Source organism: Rattus norvegicus, chromosome 10 (genome assembly GCF_036323735.1).
Source record: "Rattus norvegicus strain BN/NHsdMcwi chromosome 10, GRCr8, whole genome shotgun sequence".
Classification (NCBI taxonomy): domain Eukaryota; kingdom Metazoa; phylum Chordata; class Mammalia; order Rodentia; family Muridae; genus Rattus; species Rattus norvegicus.
In genome coordinates, this window is record NC_086028.1 from 18,291,582 (window position 1) to 18,309,888 (window position 18,307).

The 18,307-nt window shown below is 52.2% G+C and overlaps 2 protein-coding genes across 8 annotated transcripts in view; both read right to left on the reverse strand.

Annotated features, from left to right (window-relative positions):
• Window positions 1–2,350: 2,350 nt before the first annotated feature.
• On the reverse strand, window positions 2,351–4,970 carry Tlx3 (T-cell leukemia, homeobox 3). The gene is made up of 3 exons (NM_001427590.1): window positions 4,432–4,970; window positions 3,831–4,074; window positions 2,351–2,908 (listed from the first exon to the last, which is right to left on the reverse strand). The coding sequence occupies exons 1-3, from the start codon at window positions 4,850–4,852 to the stop codon at window positions 2,698–2,700; spliced, it is 876 nt and encodes a 291-aa protein (NP_001414519.1). The 5' UTR covers window positions 4,853–4,970; the 3' UTR covers window positions 2,351–2,697.
• Window positions 4,971–13,052: 8,082 nt separating this feature from the next.
• The window catches only part of Ranbp17 (RAN binding protein 17), a 302,529-nt gene continuing 297,274 nt past the window's right edge, over window positions 13,053–18,307 (reverse strand). For 6 of the 7 annotated variants that reach the window (XM_063268960.1, XM_063268959.1, XM_008767582.4 and 3 more), the window contains 2 exons: window positions 17,981–18,108; window positions 13,053–14,684 (listed from right to left, as the gene is read on the reverse strand). In XM_063268960.1, coding sequence (XP_063125030.1) covers window positions 14,588–14,684; window positions 17,981–18,108 — 225 coding nt within the window. In that variant the 3' untranslated portion in view covers window positions 13,053–14,587. The remainder of the gene's footprint in view (window positions 14,685–17,980; window positions 18,109–18,307) is intronic. The other variant, NM_001106994.1, reaches the window with a different exon arrangement.

Genomic DNA, 18,307 nt, shown 5'->3' on the forward strand with positions numbered 1-18,307 from the left:
GCCGAGTAGTGTCCTCTAATGACCCGCCTTCGGCTTCTAATTCCCTAATTCCATCTCTCACTTTGCCCAACGATAGCAGAAAAGAATGTTTGGAGACTTGGAGCGTCATGCGTAGAAGATGGAACCCACTTTCACGGCTCAACAATTGCTCCCACCCTCTGGGGGTGTCCACCCTGGCCTGGGTAAGCTGGGTAGGAGATGGTCGCCCACACCCGTGGGATCTGGCTTAGTCTTCTGATTCAGACAGGTAGCCGGCATTTAGTTCAGAAATGTTTGGTTCAGACAAATGGCTCAGAGGCCGGGAACTGGCTAAGGCACCGACCGAGGGAACCCCAGCCCCCCAACTTAACTCAGGCTGAACAACGACCAGCCTTGGACTTTTTTTATCAGCCCCCCTTTGTGCAAGATGAAGGGTCTGCAAGGAAGAAAAAGACAACGTGTGTGCCCCCTGAGACTCAAGAATCGAGGTTGACCCTGTCAAAGCAATACAAATAATTTAGAAAAACAAAAATGGTAGACCTTATTACGGCGCAATAGAGGAAATCCTGGAGGAACCAGAAAGCGATGCCAGCCCCGAGGGATGAGCTGCTTGCTCCGGCCAAGAATAGCCTCTCTTCCTGCCGAAGGCCAATCTTTCCCACCACCTGACCAGCTCTCCAGGCTTTTCAGCAGAGTAAATAAAAGCTTTTCAAGAAAACGCCCTGGGAAGAGACCGGAAGACTGAGTCACCCTAGTTTCTACCACGCTGTCTGTTAAACTCTCCGAGGCGCAGATTTCAGGCTTAGAAGGGCTTGAAAGTGCAAACAAGGGCAGGAGGGGGAATGGAAGAGTTTCTTAGCCAAGCCCTACCACCTTCAGACACTAAGGGCTGTCAGCTTCTCAGCCCGCTTGTAACGAAGACTCCCAAATGCCACAGCCCGAAGGGGGTGGCGCTTGGATCTAAGGCATTGGGAGGGGTGGGGCTGCGGAGGTAGGGTTAGGACAGTGCCCTCAAAGTGTTTAGCTTCTGGGAACTATCAGGGAGAGGAGTCTGGAGGAGAAAGGAAGGGAAGAATAAAGAACAGGAAAAGAGAGAGAGAGAGAGAGAGAGAGAGAGAGAGAGAGAGAGAGAGAGAGAGACTGAAAATTGAGAGGAGATTCTGGGAAGGGAGGAGGAGAGGAACAAACAAAAAGATCCAACACCACCAACAAAAACGGACAAGAGAGAACGGTGAAAAGGGAACAAATCCGAATCGGGAGGAAGAGTGACCACGAAAAAGAAACAAACTGGCTCAGAGAAATTAAAGGCAGCAGAGAATAGATTGTAAAGAGAACCCACGAAACCGGAAAGGAAAGAAACCACAGCACACACCAAACAGCATCCGCGGAGCGAACAGACAATATGGTAGAGAAAGAAGAGAGAGAGGCCAGAAGATAGAAAAAAAATTTTTTTTAAATCACAAAAAATGATGAAGGGAATGGGAATCCAGGGACAAGGGAGCGTGTTTGTTGTGGTTAGAAGGGGCCCTTTGCTCTGGATCTCGCAATCTAGAAACTTCCAAAGTTCAGCAAATCCGAAAGGACAACGCTAAGTCGCTGCCACACTCAGACTTAGGGTTCTGGAGTTGGGCACTCTAGGCCCCTCCTGTCAAGTGATGCAGAGAAGATCGCTGTGACGTCGTATAACGTCATGCTCAACCTAGGAGCTTGCATAAACCCCAGGCATTTGAATGCCCGGACTGTGTCCCGGCCCTGTGCTCGCAGGACGCCCAGATCCCTAAGAGCTGGGTCCATGAGTGACACTAGACCTCTGGAAAGAGTCAAAAGCTGGGTCTGAGAAGGTCCAGAATTTCCTCTCCAGCTGCAAACCGTTCCCCTCTTCTCGGTGACCCACCTACTAGGTGACTGACTTAGAACCGGCTCGGATCAGAACATTCCCTTACCAGCAGCGCGAGGCTGGGTCCCAGGTCCACTCCTTATCCCACCGGCAACCGGTTTCGGCCGGCCGGCTGGAACTGACCTGCACCGCGCATCCTCCGCGGGGCCCCGGGCCGGGGTTCGGGCTGGGGCGAAACCAGTGCAGCTCGCAGACCTGGACGCACCCGCGCACACCGCCGCTCGGTAGCGATAGCCAAACGGCCCGGGTCGCCGAGCGTTCGAGGAAAGAAAACGAAATAAAAGCGGCATTAAGTGAAATAGCTAACTTTTTATTAAATAAAACGACTTAAATAAAAGGAACGGAAAAGGAGAGGCGTGCACCCAGCCTAAATGCAGGGTGCCCCCGGCCCCGGACGCTTCCCCCAGTCGCCGGGTCGGCTGCCCCTCCTCCAGCGGCCCCGCAGGGGAAGCAGGTGGCCGGTTTCTAAAGAAAAAAAGCCAAAACTTTTATTATTTACACGTTTGGGCAAAAGTACAAAGTATAATACAGGCGCCCAGCCCGGGGGTGCGGGCGCGGGGCGGAGTAACGTAAGGCGCTTCTTTGTCAGGCCCGGGCCTGGGGCGGGACGGGGCGCAGGGCGGGGGGCTCCGATTGTGCAGCCGCGAGGACCTGGGCCCAGCCCCTTTCCGCGGCCGGCGCTGTGCTGCGCGCCCCAAGGCCCACGCGAGTCGGGCCGCCCTACCCCTCTCGGCCCAGCTTCCCTCCCCAGCCCGGCTGGGGGACCCGGGTGCCCCGCCTGGTGGGGGCGGCGATCCGTAGCTACAGTGCACGCCGGTGGCTCACACCAGAGAGGTGACAGCGGGGACCTTGGAACTGTCCTCCTCCCAGGGCTGCAGATTCTGCAGAGCAAAGAGCGACGAGTTGTGCAGACAGAGCGGGTCGGGCTGGATGGAGTCGTTGAGGCTCTTCTGGAAGGCGTCGTGTTGCAGCTGCAGCATGAGCCGGCTCGCCTGCTGCCGCTCCGCCTCCCGCTCCTCCGCCGTCTGCCGCCTGCACCCGGGGAGGGAGAGGGACAGCACTGTCACGCACTGGGCTTTGCTAGGCCACCAGCGGGCCCCAGCCCTCCCGGGAACAGGGCCTCCCGGCCCCTCGAGGCGAGGAACCGCCTGATGCCCGCACACACTTGCCCCGAGGTCCGCGGGGCGGGAGGGCGGGTGGGACCGCTGGGTTTTGTTTGTGCACCCCGGGGGCGCTGGGTAGGCACTCTGCCCGCCCGTCCACCTGCACACCCGGATTTTGTGGCCTCGCCAACAATAAATCTTGTTTTTGTGTGTGTGTGTTTTGTTACCCCCTGCGGGATAAGAGCGGCAGGGCAATGTATAACTGACTCGGCCCTGAGGCCGATGGGGTCACTGGGGCCCACGGGTGGACTGGCTGGCTGTGTGCACCACCAGCTGGGCGGCACCGGACGGGTCAGTCTGATAAGAATTCTACCAGGCACGGTCTTGAAGCCATCTCTAGAACACATAGCTTCGTCGTTTACGGGTTGGGGGAAGGCAAAGATAGCATTAAAAAAAAAAAAAAACTGAGTTGGAAAGAGGACCCTAAAACAGCCCTGGCCATCAATCCGAAATCCGAGTGGGTGGGCTGGAATGAGAGAGGGAGGAGAGTGTGGGAGGCCCGGGGTGTGTGTGGTGGGGGGCAGGTGGGAGGAACCCAAACGAGCAAAGGAGGCGAAACAAAACGCTGGCGAGAAGGGCCTGAAAATGGAGACGCCGAGGCGTGGGAGAGATGGCGAGAGGGATGCAGGTCGGTGGGAAGGAAGGACAACAAATCTGGAAAAGAGGGGCGATGCATGGTCCAGGGGGCGCGGGCAGGGACTAGCACAGGAGAGGGCAGGATGCTGGCCTGCGGCGCAGGGCGGGGCAGGTGAAGGGCAGGTGCGTGGTGGGCCGGGCCGGGCCTCTCTCACCGCCACTTGGTCCTCCGATTTTGGAACCAGGTCTTGACCTGCGCGTCCGTCATTTTGAGGGACTTTGCGAGCGCCGCCCTCTCGGCCGAGGCCAGGTACTTTTGGCGATGGAAGCGCTTTTCCAGCTCACAGATCTGCACCCGGGAAAAGGATGTGCGCGGCTTCTTACGCTTGGGCGGCGTCCGGTTCTGGTAGGGGTGGCCAATGCGCCGGGTCACGGTGAAGGGCGTGAGCGCGGCCGCCGCTGCAGAGACACATGAGGCCCCTTGAAGCCCAGCCCCACCACCGTTTGGGCCGCACGTGGAGCCCCGTGGGACGCAGTGCCTCGCTATTTCGCTGGTCCCGCGAGTCCCCCCCAGCAGTGTCAAACCAGACAGGGACGCTCCCCCTTCCCCCAGACGCTGGTTTCTTTTTATGTCCCCCTACGACCCTCAACTCTGCGATTTACCTTCCCCTCCCATAGCCGCCCCGAGCTCTGGGCGCTGAGGCCTCCGCCATGCCTGGGCCTCTGGAACCGATCCTGGGAGTGGAGTGCACAGGGCGCGGTGCCCCTGGCCCCCGGAGAGCCGAGGCCTGGCTCCTAGTGGCCCTCTCTGCTCACCTGTGAAGCGGTCCTTTACAAAGCGGCGACTGCTCTCCATCCAGGGGAAATTGAGGCCGCCCAGGCTGGAGACCGTGGGCACGGAGGGCATGGCGGGCAGCGCGCTAGGCAGAGGCGGCGGCACAGCCCCAGGGAGCGGCCTGTGCGCTGGCACCCGGATCACGCCGGCGGGGGCCAGGCTTAGGTTGACACTGTAAGATCCCGCGTCCTCGAAGGGCGCGCCGAGGCCCGCAAACGAGGCGGGCAGAGACGGGTACGCGGCGCCCGGACGGCCCCCGGGGGGCCCTCCCAGGTAGCTGGCGCCGTCGGGGCCCCGCGGGGCGGGCGCGCTGTCCTGGTCCGGGCTGTTGAGGATTTGGTCGATGCCGAAGCTGATGGGCTCGTGCGGGTGTGGGGTCTGCGCGCTGGCGGGCGCCTCCATCCTGGGCGGGCGGAAGGGCTGGGCTGGGCTGGGCGGGGAGGCGGCTGGGTCCCCGTTACGGCGCGGCCATGGAGCGCCCGGCGCCTCCAGTCGCACTGAAACTTTGCCAAGAGTGCGCGGGCCCGACAGGCTCTGTGTCATCTTTCTTGAACCGAACCTGGAGTTTCCGCTGCTAATTCCTCTCCCGCCGCAGCCATTGGCTGCGATCAACAAGCCTCTCTTCTCTCATTGGCTCCTGGCTTTCAATAAAGGCCTAATTCATGGAAATAGGAGCTTAGGGACTGTTCCAAGGTGACATCATTTTAACAAACGAACAATAGGTCAAATTTATTAGCCGGGATAATGGGCGGCGGATATTAGCGCCCGAACCGCAGCTTCTCAAACCCGAAATCTAACGAAGCTGCAATTAGCAGACGCTCCCCGCTCCCGGCCCGGCCGCTTCCCGCCGCCGCACCCGCCCGTAGGCGCTGCTGGGGAAATGGCCTTTTGCCGCGGGGGTTTTCGTTATCTTCTAAATATTTTCATCTGCGCAGACCCCAAACAAAATGAATCTTCAGTTACAGCGGAGATGCAACCTAAGAATGGTTCTACGAAATCTGCGGAAGCCTATCGGCTGCTCGCCCTCCGCCGGAGCAACGAAAGCGTAGCATCGTGGGGTGCAAGCTCGGCGCTGTCCACGCGTGGAGCAAGGGGAGCACCGGAGCGTTCTCCACGCGACCTAGGATACAGACCCGCGTGGGGAGAATTTGTCCCCGCCCGGGTTTCCAACGAGGCGTCGCGGCCACTTTGGAGATGCTCCCTGGCCCCAATCAGGAGGACTGAGCGGTGACTTTCAGGTGCCCACGCGTACGGGCCCGGTTGGACTAGGGACCCGAGGTCAACTGGTGGGGAGCTGGGATCCCGCCCCTTGAAATTCGTTGTGGAATAGATGGGGTCGTGGTCGCTGGTTTGGGGACTGCTCCGAGGTTCAGCAGGTTTGGAGACCTCAGTCGCTAGTGGCACAGGAGGGGGCGGTTCCCATCTAGAGCAGATGGAGAGATTTCCTTTGAAAATTTGAGCTGCGAGCTCCTAGGCTGCAGTTCAGTTCAGGAGCTCACCACCCTAGGATCGGCTGTCGCCTCCCGGACTGTCCACACCAGCCCGGCAGCACCACATTCGGGGAGCGGTCACCTTTCTCTCGGCCTGGGTGAGACCCAGAGTCATTTCCTAGTGGCGGACTGTAAAGTCGTTGGCTGTAAACTCTGAGCGCTACACTCTCGGCAGGGCCTCTTCCTCTGGTTCCCTGAATATGAAAGCCCCAAGCGATGTCTGTGCTGTTGGTCAGAAGTTGTTTGTAGATTTGGGCGGGCCACTTCATAGCTGAGTAAGCTTGAGCTAGAGACTCCATCATTTTAGACTTTGGGTTTTCATTTGTAAAATGGGGTAAAGCGTGCACCGTGTATTCGTGCACCGTGAGAGAGATATTGAGAGGGCTAAGAGCACAGAACCCTGCACTTAGTAGGTGCAGCCGCTCGCTCGGCTCCCTTCCCGCCCCCACGCCCATCGCGGTGGATGGTGTAGTATGTTATGGTACGTGTTTATTTTGTTGGTAGTTTTTTATTTGCAGAGGTATCTTGGACAGGTGTATTTCTTCACCGATGGGGTGAGAGCACAGGAGAGAGGTAGCAGGGGTTTGATTCTTTAGTCTCTTTGCCCTCTCTTTGTAGCTCCTGCGGGCTCTAGTGGGCAGTTAGGTCACCTGCCAGGTGTGTGTCATTGGGCAGCTTGTGGGCTCTGGCGGAACCACTGTGCTCGGGTGGGACAGGAAGGCCTAGAAACAGTGAGGGTTAACGGGTGCAGGATGCCCTGGCCTGGCCAAGGACCCTTAGCTAGGAGAGGTGCCATTGTGTTGGCTCTGGAGGTGGGGGTGGGGGTCTCACTCTTCTAACGCAGGGGCTGCTGCTGGAGCTCTGCTTTGGGCTCCCACTGTCGGCCTCCATCCTTCTTTGCTTTATTTGTAAAACAGAGAGGGTTCTAGCCACCCCCAGGGTGGCCATGGCAGCCAAATGGGTAGGAGCTGTGGAAGCACCCATAAGAAATTTCACTCCAATGCACACTCTGGATTATATAATAGCACCTTTAAGGACAGAGGTGACTCTCTCATCCTTGGGAACTCTGTGTGGCAGGGGTGGGCACTAGATACCCACTCATCCAGTGAGGACAGGGCTTTCACTGAGGGGAGTGATGGTCAGACTTGAGGTTGCTTCATTACATCTACTTTCCTGCCTGCTTAGAGCCTTGGGTTCCAGGCCTGGCCACTTCCAGGAGCTGGTAAAATGCCCAACAGGCTGTAGCGCAAAGGTCCATGGTATGAGATGACCAGGACGTGGGGGGCACGGCCAGTAGTGCTTTCCGGGCATGTATAGGAACATCTCAGTCTACTCAGACTCAGAAGCACCCAGTGTCCTGTGCCTCAGTTTCCTTGTGTAGCAGAGAAACAGTACCAAGCTCACTGGAGCTGGTCCAGTGGGTCTGGGGCCCAACACCGGTGAGGACCTTCTCTGCCTAACCACTCAGGAGCTCCAGGTCCATTCTTCCTTGGACAAAGGAAGGTATTTAGGCAGCCTGGAAAGGAAGTAAATTGGAAGGTGGGGGTGTGGGGAGAGGTCCTGGTCTAGGTCGGTGGATCAGAAGGTGTCCTTGGACCAGCTATGTCAGCAGCACTTGGCACGTTTTGTTTTTCTAATGCCATTTCTTGGCATTCTTGGATCCAGGGGTGGGAATGGGGTAATCCCTCTATGTCGGGAACTCAGGGTGGGGTTGAGTGGCCTGCTAACAAGCCACCTATCGAGACTGGTGCCTCTCAGGTTTGGAAACCAGTGGTCAGACTCCTGTTCATGTGTTAGCTTTCAGATGTACTAGGAAATAAACACAAACGGATTGGTTGTTGGTACTGACTTTGCTTCTCACCCTCTTACATATTTGTGCTTGTTGTAGATAATGCTTGCCAAAGTCTCTTTTATTGGTCTTGAAAAATGCCCTTGATGGGATCTGGCTCAGTGCCTTGACACTGGGGAGGCCCTGGGCTCAATCTCTAGAATGGGGGTGGGAAGGAGGCTTCATTTTATCTTTTAGTTTGAGCCCAGGCTGGCCCTCATGTGCTCACTCATCCTCAGTTTCTCAAGGGCGAGGAGGGATTATAGGAATGGCCACCATGCCAGACTCCTAATCTTTCCTATTTTTGTTTATTTGTTTTTGAGGCAGGGTCTCATTAGTCCATGCTGGCCTCAAACTGGCAAGGTAGCTGAGAAACACTTGAACTTGTCATCTCCCATCTCTGCGTCTTGAACACTGAGGTTGCAGGCACGCACCGTGATGGCCGGCTCATGTGGGGCGGTTGCTGAACCCAGGGCTTTGTGAGCCCCCGGGAAGCACACTATCAAGTGGGTGAGCTCCATGCTAACTCTGTGTCTGTTTCGTTGTTGTTGCTTTTTTTTTTTTAAGTCATCTTTTCTATGAATATTTTGTTTTGCTCTTGCTTTTTATAAATTCTCTCTTTTTTTTTTGTTGTGATGAAAGTTTATTTTCTCAAAATTCCCTTTCCCCCTTCTTCATTAAGTAACTATACTCAAGGCAATGTCTCCCTCAAGCCTGGTTTGGCTGAATATGTTTTGATGTGGATTTTGTGTCTCTGAAATTGTGAAGATGCTGTTCTTTTGTACCTTCTATTAATTCAACATCAAGGTGGGAGAGAGGCCACACGAATGGAAGAGAATGGTTAGAAAAATGCAGATTCTGAGAGAGAGAGAGAGAGAGAGAGAGAGAGAGAGAGAGAGAGAGAGAGAGGTGGGGTCAGGACTCTTGGGGATCTAGATTTCCAGCCTGGGGGAATCTTTTCCTGGTTCCCTGGAAGTGAAGCTGGGAGGAAGGGTGGTCTTTCTGGGAGTCCTATAGGAGAGATGGAGCTTCTGGGATGGAGGAGTAGCAGGTTGCTGGAATCTCCAAGTGGTCCATGAGCCTGGATGCAGGCAGCTCAGATTGTCAGCCATTGACTTCCTATGTGACTTGGGATTCAATATTCCTGTTTTTAAGACGGTGGAGGGATTGAATCAAGGCTCCTGATTGTTTTGGGGCCAGTTACCCTATTTGAAAGATTAAGGGGGGATATCCTGGCCTACTCCCATAAAAGGCATAAGCACAAGCTTTGGCACATCCCATGTTACAGGTTGCTGACCTGCCTACTATACATCCTACAGGGGAGGTAGGAGACCTAGGCTCCTTCTAGCTTTCAGGATGGAAAATCACACCTGCCCCATTTTATTTAAAAAATATTTACTGTGCTCATACTCAAATTTCCTAGACACCCAGACTTTATTTACTTGATCTCACAGGACTAAGGGACTTAGTTTATCTGATAGCAGCAGGCACAGTGGAATGAGTTCTTAGTACAGCTTCCCACAGTGGGAAGGGCTTAGAGAAGACATGGGGGGGGGGGAGGACTAAAAAGGCTCAAGGCTACTCACCCTTCTTCAAAGGGAAGAAGGAAAAGCCCTAGGTCTCAGGTGTATATGAGATCTCACCACAGGCCTTGAAGTTTCAAGGACAATTGGCTTAGGGAACTGGGGCGCTCATTCTGTTACTGGATTGAATGTCTAGAACTGGCCTGTCTCCCGAGTGGACTGTGAGGTCCACTCTTCTGTACCTCACCCAAGAAGTGAGGGCACCTGTGGTGGGCTGCAGCCTGCCTCTCCTTCTGGCCTGGGAGCTCCTTTAGTGTGCCTGAGTCTGTGGTATGAGACCATGACACCTAACTGGGGCAGATGAGGGGATGAAGGAAAAAGGATGAGAGTTTGGGTTCAGAAGTTTGTGTGTGGACCCCATTCAGACTTTTCTTTTTGCTCATCCCATGGCTAGGATCTTTGTATCCTTTTAGATCGAGGCCACCTCTCTCCTCATCCTCCACAGCATGCCTAGTCCCAGATCTTCCCTATCCAGTTTCTTCTGGTTCTTGTTGGACTGCCCTGCATTGAACTTGCTGATGATACAGCCCGTCAGCTCTGTGAGGGCAGAGACTTGATCTCATTCATTGGCTCATTGGTGGGTAAACAAAGAAGTAGGCCATTGGCTTTCAACCTTCCTAAAGCTGCGACCTTCTAATACAGTCCTCATGGTGTGCTGACCACCCCCAACCACAAAATTATCTTCACCACTACTTCATAACTATAATTTTGCTAGCTACAAATTGTAAATATTTTTGGAGATAAAGCCTTGCCAAAGGGGTCATGGTCCACAGGTTGAGAATCGTTGGCGTAGGTCAAGGGCTCCCAGTGGCCTTGGGTTGGGTCAGTTTCAGACCATGGCCTTGAGAGGGCTTATCCTGGGAGAAGGTAATAGTAGCAAGGGGCTATAGTACGGGAGGGAAGGGGTCTACCTTCCCCTGGGGGTGGGGTGGGCTGGTGGCTACTCAGGGGTGTTGGAGATGTGATTAAGTGCAGATGGCAGGCTGTGTGGGGTGGGAGGGGCAGGGTACATGGCAGGCACATGCTGCAGACTTGAGTCCCCGGAGCCTCACCTCCCCTGTCTGTGTCCTTCACCACTGTCCGTTTCCCCATCTTGTGTTGTATAGCTTTCCTCCCTCTTCCTGACAAGTGTTCTCTGCTGAATTTGACTTCGTTTCAACTCTTTTGTTGGGCAAATTACATTAAGATGGATGTTGCAGGCACCCTTTATGGCTTATTTATCGTGATACTGTTTCTATCTCACGCTTATAAATAACTTATGTTATAGCTTTTGTTTGTGGAGATGTAACTTACATATTTTATTACGCTTTCTGTAAACCTCAAAAAGAATCTTGTCAAGGGAAGCGCTCTTATCAGCAATCCAAACTGTGGGATGTAAAACCCGACACTAACATTATTTTTTAATATGCCAAGGAGGCAGGTTACTCTTGCTGTAGTTGGAAAGGCTCGCTTCCTCGTAAACTTACACCTCAATAAAACATTAAAAAGTCTCGAGAAGGATTTTATGAAGTACATCAGGAGGATGAATCAATGGTAGAGCTCACAGGCACAGCTCAAAGTGTCTGGGCAGACTGGCTTTGCTCCCTAAGTATTTAGTCCATGGGTCGAGGAACCTGAAGGGGTCCCCTATCTACCTCATCAGTAACCACTACAGATGACTCAGTTTGGGATTAAGAAGAAAAAAAAGTAGGTGTGTAGTTAGGAAAATTTTTGATTCCTGGCTCAGGCAGTTGTTGTTGTTGGTGGTGAGGGTGGCTCCAGGCAATGGGTTCTGCTTGAAGGTTTGAGGCTTCAAGCGTGATTGCCTTAGGGAAGAGAGGTTCTTGATTCTCAGCATGTTGCTAGAACTTGGATGTGACTTGATTGTCTGGACCACAAGGGCCACTCCCTGTCACCTCTTATTTCTACTCTTGGACTAAGTGTGGGAGGGTTTAGCTATGTAGCCTTTTCTCTTCTCGGTGTACTAGTCTGGTTTCTCAACTCTAAAACAAGGAAAACAATATTTGACTTCCTTACTGAGAATCAAGGCCTAGCATGTGATTCAGTGTATTACGGGGGTTCCACTTCTCTTGCAATGGTGTTCCTTCAGCTCACTGTTCTCTTCACTGTGGTGCTAGGGTGGAACAGGGCTCTGCATATGCTCCACCAGAACCACACCCCAGTCCTGTCTCTCCAGGTGCTCCTTTCCAGTTCATGGCCCTCAAATGCACCACCTCCCTCCAAAGTGCCAGGCTGCCCACATCTGGAGAGGGTGGTATGAAGGTCATTTGCTCTTCAATTCCCTCACCAGCCTGCCCTATTCGGATGCTCAGCTCCACTGAGATAATCTGGCCCCTCACCTAAGTTATCAGCTATAAGCCAGCCCAGCTTTGCATTTTGGAAGGGGTCGCCGTGACCACAATCCCAAGGTATGTGTAGGCTGCCATGCCAGCGGAAGGGCCTCCAGGGAACCGAGTGGGTTTTTCTGGGCTGTTTAGACCATGACACACAGTGCAGGGAACATGTGCTCCTTGGGGTCCTGCCTTACATACTGATGGGACAGCATTGAAAAGTGAGACCCATCTCGGCCAGAATACCCACAGGCCTCTTCTTGCTTGAGCATTGGCTCTGTAGCTGGCTTGACATAGAGCCCATACCATATTCATGTTTGTACACCAGAATCTCCCTAGACGGGTGAGGTGTGCAAAAGCATCCCACACCCCTACCCCACTGATGCCTTTACCAAGCGGCGAGCCTTGTGGAACTGCCAGCACTATTTTCCTTATTGCTGAACAAAGGCAGACATATGCACCTGCTACCTGATACCATGGCACTAGCTGTTTCCTTGTGACCTCTGGTTTGCTGGGTATCCTAACATGTCGGTTTTAATATTGGGATAGAATGTCTCCAGAGGCCACGCCTGCATTAAACATGCAGGTCTCTGTCCTCATGCATCTTCAAAGCTTTGGTGGGTTTGAGAGTCCCATACTGGGTTTATGCCTGTGGTGCCGTGAAGGTTTTCCCACTTCTGTTTCCTCTCTGAGGAGGGGGGGTCAGAGTGGGACTTCCTAGAAAATCAAGATAGAAAACTTGATAGTTTAAGGGAGAGACCTATGTAGCAAAGGCCAGGTAGGCTGTGGCAGACAGCTTCGAAGGACATTGCTCCCAACATTCCCCCATTTAGTCTGCCATCGCGGGTCCTTCCCAGTGTTTTCACAGCAGAGGGTAGAAGCCCTTTGTCCTTAGAGCTCCGCAGTCTCTGGCTCTTTCCCACACGCTAAGACCTGTGTGGTGAGCCAAGCTCGTTGGTGGGACCTGTGCAGAGTTAACACGAACGTTAGCTTGTGTGCAGACAGGCCTTCCTCACCTAGCCACCATTCATTAGAGATGAACCTATATTAGTAACATTTCCATGAAGCAGCCAAGAGTTCCCTTGAGCCAGGTCGGGTGAAGCTATAAGCCATCTTTGGCCCTTCCTCCTGATGTGGCAGTGTGAGTAAGAGTAGGGGCTCCAAGCTTGCTGATTGTCACTTCTCTTAAGTTGGCCCCTTACAGAATGCTCTGTAAGTCAAGCATTCAACCCCACCCCGAGGCCTGAGGAGACTGGATGACCCTGTTTCTCAAAATGCTTTCCAAGGCCAAGTCTGAAGGGGACTCTCCACCTGCTGTTAAGCTCCTATGAGACTGCTGATTCCAGAGCAAAGAGAAGGGAACACACAGCATTCTTTTCCTGTGAACATTTTAATGCAAACAGTATAGTGCTTTCAACTCTAGGCATCTGGGAAGAAACAGTGCTGGAGGGGGGAACATGTGCAGCTCTGTGAGTGAGGGCAGCTATACCACCCTGCCCCTAACTGCAGAAGCCGATGCCTGTCAACCTTCACTGAGGAGGCTGTGGAAATATCACAGTGAGTTCCAGGCCAGCCTGGGCTACATAGGGAGGCTCAGAAAACCAAAACCAAACAAATTAAAAACTAAACAAAAACCAAAGAGAAATTCTTGTCAAGTTCCTTTGAAAGCTGACATTTCAAAGTCAGGATTTGTCTTCTATAGGAGAGTTCTATTTCCTAAGGTTCAGGCTTGCCTGCCTGTTAACCACCACAAGCTGTCTCATCCAGACCACTGTGTCCCCTGACTCCCTTTGCACACGGAAAACAAACACTTGGAGATGACTCAGGTGATTTGCTTTCATACAACAAGACTGTTGCAAAACTCAACTATCAAGAAAGGTTTGAAGAAACACTAGTCTGAGAAATGAGATTACAACAAAAGCCTGTGGATTTTCCCCTGCAACAGTGAGGCCAACCTTTCACGTCTGATCAGACATTATGGGCGCAGTGTTTATTGTAAGCCTGAACGACAAAGTCAGCGTAGTGAGATAGGAAACCAGCTTGACAGTGGCGATTCCAAATGAATAGCTTAGGTTTGATGGGCCACAAACTGTGAAGACCTTCACTTTGGGTTTGGGTGGGGTCATCCGACAGTGGTTAAGCCTGAGGAAGGTGGAAGGCAGCAGTTGAGCTCTTCTGGGGGTCCAAGGAGGCAGAGCCGCCTCCAAACACAACTTGCCGCCTCCGGCTTTTCTTCAGGTTAAATGGAGCTTGCGCACCTAGAACTTCTAACCAGGCTTCCAGAGTCCTAAACACAGCTCTCTGCGGGCAGCAATTGCAGGGCTAATTCTTCTAGACGGAACCACTTCAGATTTATTCCAGTGGAAAGCAAACATTGTTTGTAAGTCATCTAATTGTGTTACTGTCTCTGAACTTTATCAGATACTGCTGTGGCAGAAAGGCCTGTGTGCAGTTCTGGGGAGGCTTTTATGGCCCTCCCCCCCCAGGCTCCTTGTCAATGCCCACAGCCCTGAGTCCCTAATGTAGCATTTTCCAGATGTAAAAACTAAAATCAACAATGGCATTTGTCTTGGTCCAGGACCCACACTGAGGGCTGCATCTTCACCAAACCCACAGCCGTGGTTGCAGGTGCTAGCTGGTTTTTGTTCTTTGGTTAAATATACTTTCTAGACCTTTCAGCATTGTGGGAGCCCAGATAGACTGACAACATATGCTGCTCTGAATACTGAATTTACATTGTATGTGCACTATCATAAATTTTTATAATTAGCTCAGACTTATAAAAATGTAGGGCTTTAGCTGCTTGTTCTGAAAAATACACTCTTCTGGGCTGGCCAGCACAGGAGTCTGGAGCCCAGACCTCGCAGTCTCAACAAAGGCTGCACAGCCCACACTCAGGGACTGGGTCAGCTCATCATGTCCAGGCTGCATAGTTCAGTGTGGCCATCGCTGCGCAGGGCCTCTGCAACATCTCTTCTGAAGACGGAGAGGTTCTGTGTGAACCTGTGGAAAGAGAAACAGTGAACACACAGGCTGTATGAACCTCTAGAGGTGGGGCGCAGGTGAGGCAAGGAGGCTGCTCGGTGCTCTGGAGCAGCAGCAGTCAGAAAGCAGTGTTGAGGGGCCGTGAGTTTGAGTTTGAGGCTGGCTGGCACTATGTGGTGAAACCCTATCTTAGAAAAGGGTGAAAATTCGGGGTGTGAGTGTGTGTGTATGTGCTTAGTTTGGTAGAGTGTGTACTAGGCATGAAGCTTTTAGTTTGATTCCCAGTGATACATAAGCCAGGGATGGTGTCCAAGCCTGCAATATAAGCATTTAGGGATTGGAAGATAAGAAATTTAAGGTTATGCTTGGAGGTCTGTGAGACACCTCAGCAGGCTAACCCACATGATGCCAAGGCAGATAACGGACACGAGTGCCCTCTCTGAGAGCCACATGGAGGAAGGAGAGAACCAGCTCCTGTCAAGCTGTTCTCTGATTCCTCAACCCCCGCTCAAATCATTGTAATAATACAGAGTTATTGTGGGTGTACACAGAGAGTTTGAAACCAGCTTGGGCTATATATCAGCCTAAAAGAAACAAACAAAAAACTCCAAACAAACAAACCCTAAAAAGGGAACTGAGTTAGACTCCCTGGGCCCAAAGTCTAGTTCTACCACCATTAGCCAGGTGTCCCAAGTGAGTAATTAACCACTTGTCTCGGTACTTAACAAGAGTGACTATCTTAAGGGAATGAAAGAGTGAATTTTGTCAAGTCAGAGAGAAAATACCTGAAAACATTCTCTCAGCTTTGCGGTAGTGGCCCATGCCTTTAATGCTAGCACTTGGGAGTCAGGTGGATCTCTGTGAGTTCAAGGCTAGCCTGGTCTACAGATCAAGTTCCAGGCGAACAAGATCTACACAGAGGGTCCCTGTCTCAAAAAGCCAGAGAGAGAAAGAGAAGGAGGGAGGGAGGGGAGGGGAGGAGAGGGGAGGAGAGGGAGGGAGAGAGAGAGAACATGAGAACATTTTCTCTACATAGTACTGGACACAGGACAGCTGCCAGTTCTTACTCCTCTTTCATGGAACTAGGAGGATGGCCAGCTGGTCTATTTCACAGACCAGCTCAGCAGTGCTATTTAAACATCCTACCTTGTTCTTCAGAAAATTTGGAATAGTTCTACTTGAAGACCCAGCTATACCATCCTGGGCATATACCCAAAAGATGCTCCACAATACCACAAGGACACACACTCATCTATGTTCATAGCAGCTTTACTTGTAATAGTCAGAAACTGGAAACAACCCAGATGCCCCTCATCAGAAGAAAGAATACAGAAAATGTGGTTCATTTACACAGTGGAACACTGCTCAGCTATTAAAAGCAGGGACATCATGAATTTTGTAGGCAAATGGATGAAACTAGAAATTACCTGAGTGAGGTAACCCAGACCCAAAAGGACATGCGTGGGATGTACTCACTGCTAAGTGGACATTAGCCATAAAGTACAGGAATATCCACACCCCACAGACCTAAAGAAGCTAGACATGAAGGAAGGCCCAAGCAAGGACGACTGAGTCTCATTAGAAGGGGTAACAAATAGTCATAGGGGGCAGAAGGAGGGAGAAAGCTGGTGGGAGAGGGGAATGGAGGGCATTCAGACTGGGAGAATGAATGGAAGTCATCGGCTGGTGGGGATTGGGGGGCATCTCTAGGACATGCCAGAGTCCTGGGTTTGGGGAGGCTAAGAGTCTACGGGGGTGACTTTAGCTGAGACTTTTAGCAATGGAGATATGGAACCTGAACTGGCCACCTCCTGTAGCCTTCCAGAATCCCCAGTGGAGGGACAAGGACACCAATCCACCCATAAAACTTTCGATCCAAAATTTGTCCTGTCTATAAGAAATACGGGGACAAAGATGGGCAGAGACTGAGGGCATGGCCAACCAATGACTGGCCCAACTTGAGACCCATCCCATGGGGAAGTACCAATCCCTGACACTATTAATGATACTGTGTTATGCTTGCAGACAGGATTCTAGCATAAGTGTCCTCTGAGAGGCTCTACCCAGCAGACTGAAACAGATGCAGAGACTGGCAGCCAAACATTGGATGGAACTTGTGGAATCATATGGAAAGATTGAAGACCCAGAGGGGTTAGGAACTCTATAGGAAGAGCAACAGAAACAATTCACCTGGACCTTTGGGGACCTCATTGAACCACCAATCACAGAACATACACGGGCTGGACCTAGGCCCCCACTCCCCGCACATATGTAGCAGATGGGTAGCTGGGTCTTCATGTGAGTTCCCCAACAACTGGAGAGGAGCCATCCCTACAGCTGTTGCCTTCTGTGTAATCCTTCCTTCCTGTAGTTGGGCAGTCTTATCTGGCCTCAGTGGGAGGGGACATGCCTAGCCCTGCAGGGACTTGATGTGCAGAGTGGGGGGATACCCAGAAGGGAAACCCACCCTCTTAGAGGACAGGAGGATGGGCACGGGGGGAGGGACTATATGAGGGGGAGTCTGGGAGGAGACAGGACAGCAATTGGGATTTAAATTGGATAAATAAATACATTAATGGAAAAACAAAACAAAGGAAAATAAAATACCCTGCCTCTCTGAACAGTTTCTTCCTTATCACCGTTGCCTGTCTCACCTGTTAGTATGTAAGCGCTGTGAGGGCAGGAACTCAGAACAATTAGTTCACCCCAGGCTACCAGTGCTGCAGTTCTATAAACTGAACATATGTATGTGTGAATGTATAAATGTATCAATGAATCAATCAATTAATTAATTCAGGCCCAATCTGGTTAGATCTTACTACCAATGGTACCAAGCACTCTTAGGACAGGCAGAGTAAGAAACCAACACTTAACAGGTCACTGGTCCAAGAACTGAGCTTAACTGCATTCTGTTGCTTAAACACCACAATCAGTGCCACCATCGGCTCTGTGTTACCGTCAGGAGACTCAGCAGAGAAGCTGCCTGCCTTTCTGTCTGTCACACAGCTTACACAGGCAGGGATACCAGTTGATCAGGGTCTACTGCTCTGAGGCCTGCTTGTTCAAAGGCCAGGTAGGCTTTCCTCATCACCATCAGCAGACAGTGTGAGTTGCCCTTCACCTGCTCTTTCCAGTCAGGCGTTTCTCACTTCTTTCAAGTTGGATTATAAAGGCATAAGGGCAAAGACTGCATGTTATTAATGTCTGCATCCCTGCGTATACCGTGACTGGACTGACCTGGGCCTGCAAACACCCCTGGGCTGTGCTAACTATAGCCTGGAGTGCCCCAGAAGAACCCACTGGGTGGTGCTTACCTGTCTCTGTTCTTGACAGACAGGTTCTGCTCCACTCCTTCCATCAAATTCCTGAAGCACTGGGCAAGGACTTCCTGCTTGGGGAGAGGCTGGCTGTTTATCAGACTCGCCCTCAGTTCACTGAAATACTGTTGGGAGACAGAGCAGTGTCAGGCTCAGTTTCCAACTCCAAACCTGGCAGGAAGGAAGTAGCAGGAAGGCAGGCCAGTTGGGGTCTATGTGGGCTCAGCAATGCTCAGGGGTCTGCATCCTGGTCCATCCTGAACTTTTTAACCACAGAGAAAACCCAAACTGCGAAGGTGAACAATGTCCCCAGGCGAACCCCGC

Coding starts and splice junctions, on each gene's coding strand:
- Tlx3 (NM_001427590.1), bottom strand. CDS start 4,852: ATGGAGGCGCCCGCCAGCGCGCAGACCCCACACCCGCACGAGCCCATC. Junction 4,075..4,431: donor TGTAAAGGACCGCTTCACAG/GTGAGCAGAGAG, acceptor GTGTCTCTGCAG/CGGCGGCCGCGCTCACGCCC. Junction 2,909..3,830: donor AATCGGAGGACCAAGTGGCG/GTGAGAGAGGCC, acceptor CCCCGGGTGCAG/GCGGCAGACGGCGGAGGAGC.